The 14446-nt window shown below is 40.4% G+C and overlaps 2 protein-coding genes across 2 annotated transcripts in view; both read right to left on the minus strand.

The window, feature by feature from the left end:
* LOC135463359 (uncharacterized) overlaps positions 1–5875 on the minus strand; it is a 30263-nt gene extending 24388 nt beyond the window's left edge. The window contains exons 1-4 of the mRNA XM_064740618.1: positions 5872–5875; positions 5393–5567; positions 4000–4268; positions 2264–2475 (exon numbers count right to left, since the gene is read on the minus strand). Of these exons, the coding sequence (XP_064596688.1) occupies positions 2264–2475; positions 4000–4268; positions 5393–5567; positions 5872–5875 (660 nt within the window). The remainder of the gene's footprint in view (positions 1–2263; positions 2476–3999; positions 4269–5392; positions 5568–5871) is intronic.
* A 2263-nt stretch (positions 5876–8138) lies between these two features.
* On the minus strand, positions 8139–14221 carry LOC135463360 (low-density lipoprotein receptor-like). Its single transcript, XM_064740619.1, has 8 exons — positions 14024–14221; positions 12989–13167; positions 12387–12497; positions 11872–11913; positions 11068–11319; positions 10233–10352; positions 9104–9233; positions 8139–8247 (listed from the first exon to the last, which is right to left on the minus strand). The coding sequence occupies exons 1-8, from the start codon at positions 14194–14196 to the stop codon at positions 8139–8141; spliced, it is 1116 nt and encodes a 371-aa protein (XP_064596689.1). The 5' UTR covers positions 14197–14221.
* Positions 14222–14446: the final 225 nt, after the last annotated feature.

A 14446-nucleotide genomic window follows, 5' to 3' on the forward strand; every position in this document is an offset into this window, starting at 1 on the left:
GGATGAGGAGCATCTGGATGATCGAGTGTCTTGTGGAGTGTATCAGTAACACTTACAAAAGAGGATGAGGAGCATCTGGATGATCGGGTGTCTGGTGGAGTGTATAAGTGACACTTACAAAAGAGGATGAGGAGGATCTGGATGATCGGGTGTCTTGTGGAGTGTATAAGTAACACTTACAAAAGAGGATGAGGAGGATCGGGTGTCTTGTGGAGTGTATAAGTGACAGTTACGAAACAGGATGGGGTGTATCTGGTTGATCGAGTGTCTGGTGGGAGTGTATAAGTGACATTTACAAAAGAGGATGAGGAGTATCTGGATGATCGGGTGTCTGGTGGAGTGTATAAGTGACATTTACAAAAGAGGATGAGGAGTATCTGGATGATCGAGTGTCTTGTGGAATGTATAACTAACACTTACAAAAGAGGATGAGGAGCATCTGGATGATCGGGTGTCTGGTGGAGTGTATAAGTGACACTTACAAAAGAGGATGAGGAGTATCTGGATGATCGGGTATCTTGTGGAGTGTATAAATAACACTTACAAAAGAGGATGAGGAGGATCGGGTGTCTTGTGGAGTGTATAAGTGACAGTTACGAAACAGGATGGGGTGTATCTGGTTGATCGAGTGTCTGGTGGGAGTGTATAAGTGACATTTACAAAAGAGGATGAGGAGCATCTGGATGATCGAGTGTCTGGTGGAATGTATAAGTAACACTTACAAAAGAGGATGAGGAGTATCTGGATAATCGGGTGTCTTGTGGAATGTATAAGTAACACTTACAAAAGAGGATGAGGAGTATCTGGATGATCGGGTGTCTGGTGGAGTGTATAAGTGACACTTACAAAAGAGGATGAGGAGTATCTGGATGATCGGGTGTCTTGTGGAGTGTATAAGTGACACTTACAAAAGAGGATGAGGAGTATCTGGATGATCGGGTGTCTTGTGGAGTGTATAAGTGACACTTACAAAAGAGGATGAGGAGCATCTGGATGATCGAGTGTCTGGTGGAGTGTATAAGTGACATTTACAAAAGAGGATGAGGAGTATCTGGATGATCGAGTGTCTTGTGGAATGTATAAGTAACACTTACAACAGAGGATGAGGAGCATCTGGATGATCGGGTGTCTTGTGGAGTGTATAAGTGACACTTACAAAAGAGGATGAGGAGTATCTGGATGATCGGGTGTCTGGTGGAGTGTATAAGTGACACTTACAAAAGAGGATGAGGAGCATCTGGATGATCGGGTGTCTGGTGGAGTGTATAAGTAACACTTACAAAAGAGGATGAGGAGCATCTGGATGATCGGGTGTATGGTGGAGTGTATAAGTGACACTTACAAAAGAGGATGAGGAGCATCTGGATGATCGGGTGTCTGGTGGAGTGTATAAGTGACACTTACAAAAGAGGATGAGGAGCATCTGGATGATCGGGTGTCTGGTGGAGTGTATAAGTGACATTTACAAAAGAGGATGAGGAGTATCTGGATGATCGGGTGTCTTGTGGAGTGTATAAGTGACACTTACAAAAGAGGATGAGGAGTATCTGGATGATCGGGTGTCTTGTGGAGTGTATAAGTGACACTTACAAAAGAGGATGAGGAGTATCTGGATGATCGGGTGTCTGGTGGAGTGTATAACTAACACTTACAAAAGAGGATGAGGAGCATCTGGATGATCGGGTGTATGGTGGAGTGTATAAGTGACACTTACAAAAGAGGATGAGGAGCATCTGGATGATCGGGTGTCTTGTGGAGTGTATAAGTGACACTTACAAAAGAGGATGAGGAGTATCTGGATGATCGGGTGTCTGGTGGAGTGTATAAGTGACACTTACAAAAGAGGATGAGGAGCATCTGGATGATCGGGTGTCTGGTGGAGTGTATAAGTAACACTTACAAAAGAGGATGAGGAGCATCTGGATGATCGGGTGTATGGTGGAGTGTATAAGTGACACTTACAAAAGAGGATGAGGAGCATCTGGATGATCGGGTGTCTGGTGGAGTGTATAAGTGACACTTACAAAAGAGGATGAGGAGCATCTGGATGATCGGGTGTCTGGTGGAGTGTATAAGTGACATTTACAAAAGAGGATGAGGAGTATCTGGATGATCGGGTGTCTGGTGGAGTGTATAAGTGACACTTACAAAAGAGGATGAGGAGTATCTGGATGATCGGGTGTCTTGTGGAGTGTATAAGTAACACTTACAAAAGAGGATGAGGAGGATCGGGTGTCTTGTGGAGTGTATAAGTGACAGTTACGAAACAGGATGGGGTGTATCTGGTTGATCGAGTGTCTGGTGGGAGTGTATAAATGACACTAAGGAAAAAGGACGGGGTGTATCTGGTTGATCGGGTATATGTACTGGCACACATCATCGAATCTAGGATGTCGTCCCTGTTGTAATAGCTATCACATTCCGCTCCGCTGTACGTCCGCACTCGGATTTGTTGCAGTGTATCGGGGTAAGATGCTTGACAATGAAAATATAGAAGATTATGTTGTATCTAGCATAGTAAGTTATGGATCAGTGTGGGATCACTTTTTATGTCATTTTCAGGTACTGTCTAATCATGAAGATGTCATTTATGTGAAATCTGGATCCTGCTGTCATTTCTGCTTGAGTACAAATATAAATGTAAATATTTTAGCGTGTAAAATCTCTTCTAGATACCAGATTTATTTCATTGGTGTTTCAATTATAAGACGGCGGCCAGCATTATGGTGGGAAGAAACCGGACAGAACCTGGGGGAAACCCACGACCATCCGCAGATTTCTGGCAAACATTCTAACGCACGGCCGAAGAGGAAACCAGCATGAGCTGGACTTGAACCCACAGCGACCGCACTGGGTCTGAGACCACTGTACAACAGAACGGCTCCCACATGAGAATCAATAATTATGAACAGTCATGAAAAAGAGCGAAAAAGGTCTGACGTTACTTTGAGAGAAGGTATCAAACGTCAGTGAACATAAGGATTCGGTTAAAGCAGCCCAAACCTCCGAGCACTAATATATGGGAGATCTTTGTGTGTACATTTGTAGAAAATGTGATTGTGATCAAGGGGGTCTCCTAAGAATCGATAGCATTTCATACCAGTTTCAAGTGTTAATTTGCAATATTATTAAAATTATTAATATATAAAATCACGTGTGTTTGACTTTTTAAATTGTGTAATGTTTTTCATCGACAAATGTAGTATACCTGCAATCCAGTTTGAACTGTGTTACCAATGACAGGGTGACCTGCTGTGGGCTTACTTCTTAGTGGTTTATTAGTGGTTTAACACCTGGCAGTCGTGGTATTAAGGTTTTTAATAAACAACCATTAATAATAAAAACCCTTTACCTGAATAAAGTGTATGAAGATTTGTAATTCTGAGCCGTGATGCGTGCTTAATTTCAAATGTAGGTTCAATGGTAAACCACAAGTTAAGACTACGTCTGACTTCGGTCTAAGATAGCTTCGTGAAGATGAGCCCTGGATCCAGGGGCCACTTTCACAGCAAGCGATTAATTAAATTTCTCCCAACTTTCTTTTTTGAGAAAATAATGTTGCCTACATGTAAGTGAAATCGAAGTAAAGCGACAATTTTAGCTGGAACAAGCAGCTATGTAAGCCCCTCCATTTGCCTGTCACTCGGTTAGTTGATCAATTTTTTCACACTATCTTTTACAGAGGTGTACCGGAGATTTTAGGCAAAAGCAAGTCATATTAATAAATCAAAATAAATTCTCTGTATTACCAAGACAGCTCAAACTATTACCTTGTCTGTACTTCTCGCTGAGGTAAAATCATTTTAAAGTTGTAACGCGACCCGTTTAGTATATATTTAGGAACTTTATCACCGATTTTGTACGATAACACTTGCGCAGACGATGCAGCTTTTCTGTGAATGTTGGCCATTCATTTTAACTGAAGCCTGCGCGTAAGACGACATCAACTTCTTTACGAACGTCCACTGCATATCTTGCTAATTTCAGCTTAGTACTTACAGCTTTGCTTTCGTCCCCACCCTACGATGTAACACAAATCGTTCCTCATAGTCTCTCGCCCTGGCAGGCACACTGGCTGGATGTATTTGGAATACGTCACCGTCTCGTTCAGCAGGAGCAGCACCATGTCGTTAACAGAACGGTCATTGATCCGGCTGTAATTTTCATGGCGGACCATTCGGGTAACGGTGAATTCCCTCTCGGTGTCTTCCCTGGCGTTGAAGCGGTGAGATCCCAGGACGACAGAAAAGTCAGCCGCCGAGTAAAATCTGATAGAAAAAGCATCCCCAAAACACTTACTATGTGTCTAATGTCTTGCATACGCAAAGTCAATTGCAAAAATGTAAATGTGTCCATGTACGCAATACAGAATAAATGAACGAATGACTTTGGCCAGAAGGACATAAATAGAGAGAAGCGTGTCACGCTTTACTTACAATATTCATGGCAGAGCTTCCCATGTACCACGTGAGAGGAAGCCAGCATGAGTTTCAATTGAACTTACAGCTACCGCATTGATGAAAGGCTCTTGAGTCACCTTCTTGTGCATAAGGTCACAGAGAAACGGCAAAAATGAGAACATCCACAATCAAATAAAACAGACTGACCTGACTGAAAAATGTATAAGTACGAGGTAAAACCTCAAGCATACATGTACAGTCTTAGCCGAACACGTACGAGTAAAGTAAGCACAGCCAACCAAGATATGCCACTTAGAATGACTAACAAAACTCCCATCTTAAAACCAAACCTTCATATCCAGCTTTTGTGACGTTGAACGCAACACACAAAAATATTTCAATACGATGGCGACCAGTTTCTTGGGGAGAGAAAACCGGGATAAACCACCGACGTTTGGCAAGTTACTGGCGAGCTTTCCTACGTATGACCCACAGATAACCACACCGTATTGGTGGTAGATAAGTGGCACTAGGCTTTACAAACATACACATGAATCGAGTCGAAGACTGTACCGTTTTCCTGCCAATGACCTGGTTGGACGTCACATCTCTTGTGTCCTACCGATCGAATGTCTACAAGAAGGTGCAATATGACTACAAAACATAGATCTCATAGCTACAAGGAGTTTACATACTTACCAAATAAACATCGATATATGGACATCAACCATGCCGTGTTTGTAATGATAAGCTAACAGCACCCAATTTCCGTAAAACATGCACTTCATGTAGTCAACAGAATGATATGTGGTAAGCACTCAACTTCCGTAACACAAGCATGTTATGGATACAACGGGCATCCATACGTACCTAACACAATGATAAGCGGTAGGCTACTACTCCAACGGGCTGTCATACTTACCTAATAAGCGAGCATTCCTGAACTTCCCTAAAACATACAATTTATAACTACAACGGACGTCCATACTTACCTAACACAGTGATATGCGGAAAGCACCCAGCGTTGGTCAATCAAGGCGCCGCCACACTTAGGACTGCCACGTCTCTTCAGGTGAGCAATCCATGGCCATTGGCCGTGGGATGCATCTCTCCCGTACTGGATGTAATTGGACGCCAGTGGGACTTCCGATCGGCCACAGTTGGTAACTAGAAGTATATGACAGGCTGAATTTGACGTTTGGTGTGGACGGAGATACAAAGAGTTTACGTTGTAAGGCCAACAATACGGGAGTATCGCGTTTCGACGTTACGATATCATGGTGACGTCCCTTTGTTGCGTGATGCACTCATTTTCGGTTAGGCATGCGCAATTGGTGCAAATTGTCTGCAAGAGATTTGACTCCGAACTTGATTTGATAATACTGCCATTATTGGTTGTTGACGCAAGTCACGTAATACAAGAGGACTGTCTTTACCTTCAACTACAAAAGAGTTCCGCCTCGAAACTTACCCATTGCCAACGCCGTTTATATGTCACTCAAGTCAACAAGTACCTTTTCTTCCATAATGGCGACGCAGGTTGAAACCAGACTGAACAATGTTCTTTTATAATATTCTTTTAATACAACGTTACCTGTAGTTTGCCCACAAACATCTCCGAGGCAGAAATTAGGAACAGACTTAACAGCTTCAACCCGAATTACTCTAGGTTGGAAAGATTCTCCATTTACTTATTTATGTATTTATTTGTATTCCATTTTCCATTCAGACACCGGGCCTACGTTTTGCTGGAAGAGAAATCCGGAGTGCCCAGAGTTAAAACAGCTTCCTTTTTGATAAGTAGGTGACAAACTTTCTATAGCGGGATCTGAGCCAACCAAATCTGAGACGATACTAAAATTTTGTCGAATGAGCCAAGACAGACAAGATATATGCAAAGAAAACTTCTACTCCAGTGGAACTAAATTATTGTTAATTATTATTGTTATTAAATAATTATTATTATTGTAATAATTATTATTATTGTATTATTAGTTCTTATTTCACTTGTAGTATCGCTATTATCAAAAAAAAAAAGAATTTACCTTCATTGAAGCATTCCACACGTAAAGGTGTACATTCATTCCTAAAATCAAAAGTGACATAAAATTATGTATTATTCTCGTAAATGAGAAAGCTTGAAATCGTAATGGCTACATGTAACAGTAACGGGAACTGCTGGGAAAAGATGAAGTTTAATGAAGAAAGAATTCCGTGTTTCAACTTCTGACGGCGAATATGAATCGCTTCCCAATGTATGTATTCCGGAATGCAATACTGAATGACGGAACGACATGTTGTGTGGAGGAATGCAATGCTGTACGGAGGAATGCAATTCTTTATGGAGCAGTGTCATTCTGTATGGAGTAATGCAATGCTGTACGAAGGAATGGAATTCTGTACGAAGGAATGCCATATTGTACGGAGGAATGCATGTCTGTGTGGTAGAGTGCCATTCTGTACGAATCAATGCCATGCTGTACGCAGGAATGCAATTCTGTATGGTCATGACATTCTGTACGAAGGAATGCAATGTTGTACGGACGAATGTAATTCTGTATGACAGAGTGCCATTCTGTATTGCGCGGTGCAATGATGTACCGAGAAATGCAATTCTGTATGGCAGAGTGCCATTCTGTATGGAGCAATGCAATACTGTAGGAAACTGATGGAATGCTGAAGAGAGGGTACAAGTCAGCATGGAGGAATGCAATGCTGTACGGAGTAATGCAATTCTGTATGGCAGAGTGCCATTCTGTATGGCGCAATACAATGCTATACGGAATTAAGGGAATGCTGAAGAGAGGGGTGCAATTCTGTGAGGAGGAATGCAATGTTGTACGAAGAAGTACAACTCTGTATGGCACCGTGTCATTCTGTATTGGGCAGTGCAATGCTGTACGGAATTAATGCTGAAGACAGGGTACAATGCTGTACCGAGAAATGCAATTCTGTATGGCACCGTGTCATTCTGTATTGGGCAATGCAATGCTGTTGGAAATTAATGGAATGCTGAAGAGATGGGCGCAATTCTGTATGGAGGAATGCAATGTTGTACGGAGGAATGCAATTCTGTATGAAAGATTGCCATTCTGTGTGGCGCATGCGATGCTGTACGGAATTAATGGAAAACTGAATGCAATGCTGTACGGATGAATGCAAATCTGTATGGCGCAATGCAATGCTGTACGGAATTAATGAAATGCTAAAGAGAGGGTGCAATTCTGTATGGAAGAGTGCAATCTGTACTGAGGAATACAATTCTTTATGGAGGAATGCAATTCTGAACGGGAAAATATATAAGGAATATATAATGTATAAAGGAATGCAATGTTTCCTTCAGTCAGATAACTAACGCATTGCCGTACCAGGAAACATACAGATACACATGTAGACGTGTCTGTTGTATGATCTCGTAACATAGCAGCTGTAACACTAGACGTAGCTTATGGCGTGGTGTACAATAGCCTTTGGTCTTGGGGGCCTAAACTTTTTGACAGCTCCATTAGTGAGGCCCAACCGTACAAACAGACCAGAATTTCCTTCAAACATGGTCCATAAATCCCACCTTAGAGTGTGAATATCTAACTGCGCTTTTGTAGGTAAATTAAAATTTTAAACATTTTTTTACACAAATACTTTCTTAGACACTATTACTAGCATTCAGACTAACTATCTGAAATAAATTCTATAAACGTTTTCCTACTTCAACGAAATGGAACTGTCCACAAAAAAAACTTACTTGGTTATCGTAGACCGATAATTTCCCAGAAAGTGACTTCCTCGCTCGCGGGGATAGATGGCTGTTCCGTTGTCCACTATGTTGGAATAATCCGTGGAAACCGAACTGAAAAAAAGGGCGAACACTTTTCCTTTTTAACAAAAATTGTGTCCGTCACACAAAACTCACTTTTCCATACGCCACTGACATGACCAGACCAGTACGACTGGTTGAAGGGTGTGGGTTTAAGAAACCAGTATTAGTGGCACATAATCCATTTTCTCGGCATGTCATTGTTTGGACCAAGCTACTGGGTGAAGAATGCGTAATTAAAAAGCAAGGATTCGCCACACATAATCCACTTTGTCAGCATGTTACTGCTTGGAGTCAACTACCACGACTGGTTGAAGGATGCTTGGTTAACAGGCCAATAACTGTCATATATAATGCATTTTGTCTGCATTTTACTGCTTGGAGTCAACTACCACGACTGGTTGAAGGATGCTTGGTTAACAAGCCAGTAACCGTCATATATAATGAACTTTGGTGTACGTTTCTGCTTGCTCAAGTACAATACGATAGATTGAATGAATGAATGATTATGGCTTAACGGCACACCGGCAATATCGGGGCGAACGATAGATTGGGGATTTGGGTTTAAACAGACTTAGTATCCCTGCAATAATTCCCTTTGGCTACATAAATTTGTGTGGACAAAAACTCGATTGGTTGATTAAGTGATTTTTTTTTACCAAAACCAAGCACTAGTGACAGGATTTAAATTTACATTTAAGTTAAAAAATATACGCAGACATTTCAAACTAAATCAATCAAAACGTAACGCAAAAGCCGATGGCCATGTATTTTCGCTCTGAAACAGCTTACACAAATATGCTAGTCGACAGTCAGCCTACTAGCGAAAGCACTTTTTCATGAAACGGGCGCCAGGTTTCTTTTCTGGTCGACACAGCGCCCAACTCACCTGAGCTTCTCATATCCCAGGTAAATACAAACTGCCCGTCCCACGTCATTGTCGACGTCCGATCCGTTGCCACAGAGTGGCCTCCACTGGCTGTGATGAAACACTCGAACGTATTCTCCATCATTGTCAACTGCAAAGTAAAATTTATTCGTTAAAATTTATTCGTTACAAATCATGTGTTGTTCGCTAAACGCTGCATGTATATCGTTAGACTGCGGACACGAGATGCGATTATTCAGTCATCCTGTCGCTTTCGAATAGTTGTATCAAAATAGAATATGCACCATTTCAATCGACCAATCGCATCTTCTGAATTCGGCTTATGAAACTGAATTCGAAGGTTCGATGCGACAAATCGTATCGTGTCAACGCAGCATTACCGGAATGTCAAATGACAGAAGCATATCCCATAGAAAAAGTCACAAATTTAGTCATTCAAGTTTTCTCTTTACACACTCTGAGTTTGTCAAGTGCATAAATATCGAAAGCTACCTGGCATAGATGTGCCTTCTACCTTTGAGAACAGGGGGTCTATCCCACAAAAAAATTTTTTACTGACGTCAGAGCTTAAGTTAAAACTTCGATACAAATGTGAACTTGGGTTCACATTTGATATTTTTGTTTCAAAATAACACAGTTTTAACTCATATGGTCAAGAAAATAAGCGTTAAAATCAAATAAGTTTTGACTCACTCTCAAAAAACAAAAACAATCTGTGAAGTTTAACAGAAAGTCCGTTGTCTAAGTGATGATAGAATGTCTTCTGTTATTGCAATGGAATATTGTGTAATTGCAACAGATTGTTCTGTTCAATATACATGTAACATATTATTGTATTTAACGTAAAGAGCGTTTTAGACCAACATGTTACTATAAAGAATGTGATCAATTATTATGTTATATTAACAGAAAACGTTTTAACATCACTCAGACAACAAACTTTGTGCTAAAATTATCAGATTCCTGTTTTAGAGTGTAAGCCAAATCTGGTTTCGTGGGATATGCCCCACATGGTATATCAGAGTACAAGGCTACAAATTCGGTGCCATGCCATGGTGATTTTCATCTATTCACAATCAGAATAGTGCAAAAGAAATCGTTTTCTTTCATCAATTAAGAAATCCTTTACCACATCCTCTTTCGTCAGAACCGTCCAAGCAATCAGGTTGGCCGTTGCATTTTAGGAAAAGGCTCCGGCATGTTATCCCGTCACCACAGAGAAATTGAGAGCTGGGACACTGAAAATCGGCTGCAAAGAAGGGGAAAAGAAAAAGTACGCCCCTATGTATGAGAAGATTGGGAGATTGACGGATTGATGTTCAGAGTTTTATGTGAATATTTATTTTATTTATTTGATTGGGGCTTCAACCTGTATTCAGTACCCATATGTGAATATTTATTTATTTATTTGATTGGTGTTTTACGCCGTACTCAAGACTATTTCACTTATGCAACGGCGGCCAGCATTATGGTGAGAGGAAACCGGGCACAGCCCGGGGGAAACCCACGACCATCCGCAGGTGGCTGACATACCTTCCCACAGAGGAAGCCAGCATGACCTGGACTTGAACTGACAGCCACATAAGTGAAAACAAAGTAGGATTAGTCTGATGCGGAAAAATGAATAAAAAAACAAATGATCCATTCAACTTTGTATTTCGACTACACAGCCGTGTTGTTCGTATTAAGGAACCATTGCGCAATATGGTTGCGCATATATATATATATATATATATATATATATATATATATATATATATATATATATATATATATATATATATACTGGATGATATTTAACATGTTGCTGAAAAGGTTGGATTGCTTGGTAAGATAGCTATTTAAGTGTAAAATTTGGCGCATACATTGTTTGTCTAAACGGTGTGACAGTTACAAATGTGTTGTGTATCTTTAGTTAAATGCAATAGAATATATCGGCGTACCCGGTTGATTTAAAAACCTACTTGTGACTGGCATAGTTGACACTGGGGTTGTAGTTGTCGACAAGTTCCATTCCTCGGTTGTAGTCGGCTTCCACCAATCTGTTGTTGTGGCAGAGTTATTCAGCGGCGGTATAGAGTTCATGTCGTCTGGAGTGCAGAGGTAAGGCGATTCGTCACTTCCATCCGGGCAATCGTATCGGCCGTTACACACCCAGTGATGTGGTACGCATGCGCCGCTGTGGCACGTAAACACCTCCAGATCACAATGAAAACCTTGTAAAACAGAAAATAAACTTTCAGCGAGTCTGAGAGAGTTTCCTAAAGGTATTGGAGAAAGCTGAATTAAATTTGATCTACTTGACTGGGTTTTTGGATTGGTCGAACTGAAGAATTCTTCATTGATTTGAAGGTCGTCGTACTTAAATCGACCGCGGTATTAAAACAAGCGTTCTCATTGGCCCAAGTTTCCCTGGTATGCAGCGAGAGTGACTCTTAAAATAGAAATAGATGTACATATCAATGTCTTCATGGCAGGTGTACGATATTTTACGGATTGTTCGTGTTTTATCAGATTCTATCCCTCTTGTTACTTGACGTTAATAAGATAATCAATTCTGTGAAGTTTGTAAAAACATGCTAAATTGAAACTTGATGTCGTTATTTCGAAACGGCCACGATTTCTTGTCTCATTTTTATTTTATTTTATTTTATTTTATTTCATGTGTCGTCCACTCTGTTCACCAACAAATGGTGCATGGGATTAACCCAGCGTTATGAGCGGAAATGACATTGGGTATACGTTACACCCTTTTGCTTTCCTCTTACCTGGAATTCTGGTCGTCCACGGCCGCTTTGTTGTCAGATAGCCTGTTAAATTACAGAAAGAAATAACCACCACGAGTTATAGGTAATCAGATGCTATACATGACAAAAGCCTGCAGCACAGAGAGTAAACCTAAAACAAGAGCGACATTGTACTGGTTGGCGAATGTTCGTGCACGCGTAATCGATGAAATTCGGCCTATTTTCAGTTGAATACCTCAGTCAGTGTTTTATTCTTAGTGTTCATGTAAGCAAAAATAGCTCAGATTTTTTGAGGAATATATTATCATTTTAACTGGTTGTAGAATTTTACAGTCAGTAAAACAGCATGCACAACTTCATATACTTACCCTCCACAACATCATACTTACTCTCCACAACATCATACTTACTCTCCACAACATCATACTTACTCTCCACAACATCATACTTACTCTCCACAACATCATACTTACTCTCCACAACATCATACTTACTCTCCACAACATCATACTTACTCTCCACAACATCATACTTACTGTGTTGACACAGATTTCCAGTGTAACCATAAGGGCATTTACATTGCTGATAATCTCCAGTCATCTGGTTCCCAATACAATGGCCCCCATTTTCACATTTGCATTCTTCAACTGCCCAGAAACAAGACACAAATTGATCAATATCACTGGTATTAGACCCGTAATATATATATATATATATATATATATATATATATATATATATATATATATATATATATATATATATATATATATATATATATATATATATACATATATAACAGATTTAAACAGAGTAACTATCACATAAACCGTAGTACTGTTTTTTTTCAGACACCCTAATTTTCGAAAACTCTTTAACTCCTACAATCCTAACTGTCACATATATACATATATACATAATCTGTTGTTTTGAAGAAGGGAAATTGCAATATGTTACCATGGCAATCGGCAACTGTGAAGAAAATGACAGCATGCTTGCTTTGACATGACACAATCTGTTGTTTTTTGTCAGGAAATTTCACAATAAAATGAACTGATGATTATAGGCTACTTGTGCTGCTAAGTTGTGAATTCAACATATTAATGTGGCAATGGGGTGCAAAAAAAAACAAACAAACCTGGAAGACGGGAGTTGGAACAATGGACCACTGAATCTTCTATGACGTCACAACTGTCAGCCTCTACGTATGTATGTGGACAGTCTACTATATCCAGCTCATCTCCAGTACATGCTATATCCTTTAACCACACCGATCTTCCGCCTGGTATGACTTCAGCTGGACCCACAAACCCAAAGCTATCTTCAGGACAAAACATAAAAGGTTTACGTCAGCTCTCTTTCAATGAACACGGCGTGTTGTATCATATGTAGTCCCTTTCAGCCGTAATCGTAAACGTTTTATTTATTTGTTTATTTACTTGATTGGTGTTTTACGCCGTTCTCAAGAACATTTCACTTATACGATGGTGGCCAGCTTATGGTGGGAGGAAACCAGGCAGTGCCCGGGGGAAAACCCGCGCCCGGGGGAAACTCACAGCGACCGCATTGGTGAGAGGCTCCTGGGTCATTACGCTGCGCTAGCGCGCTAACCAACTGAGCCACGGAACCAGATATCTCATGTGTAATAATTTATAAATTGTACGTGTTCATTCATGGTTGGGAATATATATCCACTGTTTAGAGGACCAGCACAACAGTTACAATGTGACATATTTGATTCCCGTCTAACGCCACAGTCGAGCATTTTTACCCTGGAGAACAGGTTTTTTGTGTGGAGGGAACAGGTTTTTGTGTGGAGGGAACCACAGTTCTCTGGGTAAACTACCAGTCTTTCGCAAGGCACTGACAAATTACCCTTATTGACTGAAGACAAATGATCTTCAAAGAAAAGAACAGATCACAGCGCAAAACGACACGGAGAGTATTGTCACCAAGGCCCCGGGAAGAATGGGAGCTGAGGAATACAAAACGAATGATCCTCTATTCCATTTGCCTTGAAGTTAGAAGTTATAATATACGTGAAAGATCAGTGGTGTACGCCGATTACTTCATTTACTTCTCATAAAACCATAAGAAAGGTAAAAAAAAATTCTAAAGTATGACCTTAAACAAATGTCAAATAAATAAATACATATGCAATCTGATCCCTAACCTATATCCAAAGCTGTTACAGATAACCCTCGCCGTTGTGCTGTTCAGTGGCCACACAATCGTGCCATCTGTCCGTTGTAAAGCACCTCCACGTGGCCAGATTCCCAGTCTCTTCCACGGGATCCAAAAATCATCCGTACAGGTGTAAACTCTACGGAGACAAAAACTTGTCATGGGTTCAATAAATGTGGTTCTAATTTCTAGGCCATGAGTGTATCTTGACTGTTATTGTTACATCCATTCAATTACAATTTGTAACACATCAGCACAAAAGTGAAAGGCACTGAACAAGTAAAAAAGGCAATTTAGAAATGAAAAGTCTGACGTATTAACAGGTTCCATCCAAACATTTGTAGCAGATCTTTATGTCCACGACTGATGTTTTTTTTATTATTCCCCAGTAGTCTCTCACCAATAAGGTCAC

The sequence above is a fragment of the Liolophura sinensis genome, chromosome 3 (genome assembly GCF_032854445.1).
Source record: "Liolophura sinensis isolate JHLJ2023 chromosome 3, CUHK_Ljap_v2, whole genome shotgun sequence".
Lineage (NCBI taxonomy): Eukaryota > Metazoa > Mollusca > Polyplacophora > Chitonida > Chitonidae > Liolophura > Liolophura sinensis.

Coding starts and splice junctions, on each gene's coding strand:
- LOC135463360 (XM_064740619.1), bottom strand. CDS start 14,196: ATGACAAGTTTTTGTCTCCGTAGAGTTTACACCTGTACGGATGATTTT. Junction 12,498..12,988: donor TTCCAACTCCCGTCTTCCAG/GTTTGTTTGTTT, acceptor GTTTCTGGGCAG/TTGAAGAATGCAAATGTGAA. Junction 10,353..11,067: donor GTCAACTATGCCAGTCACAA/GTAGGTTTTTAA, acceptor CCTTCTTTGCAG/CCGATTTTCAGTGTCCCAGC.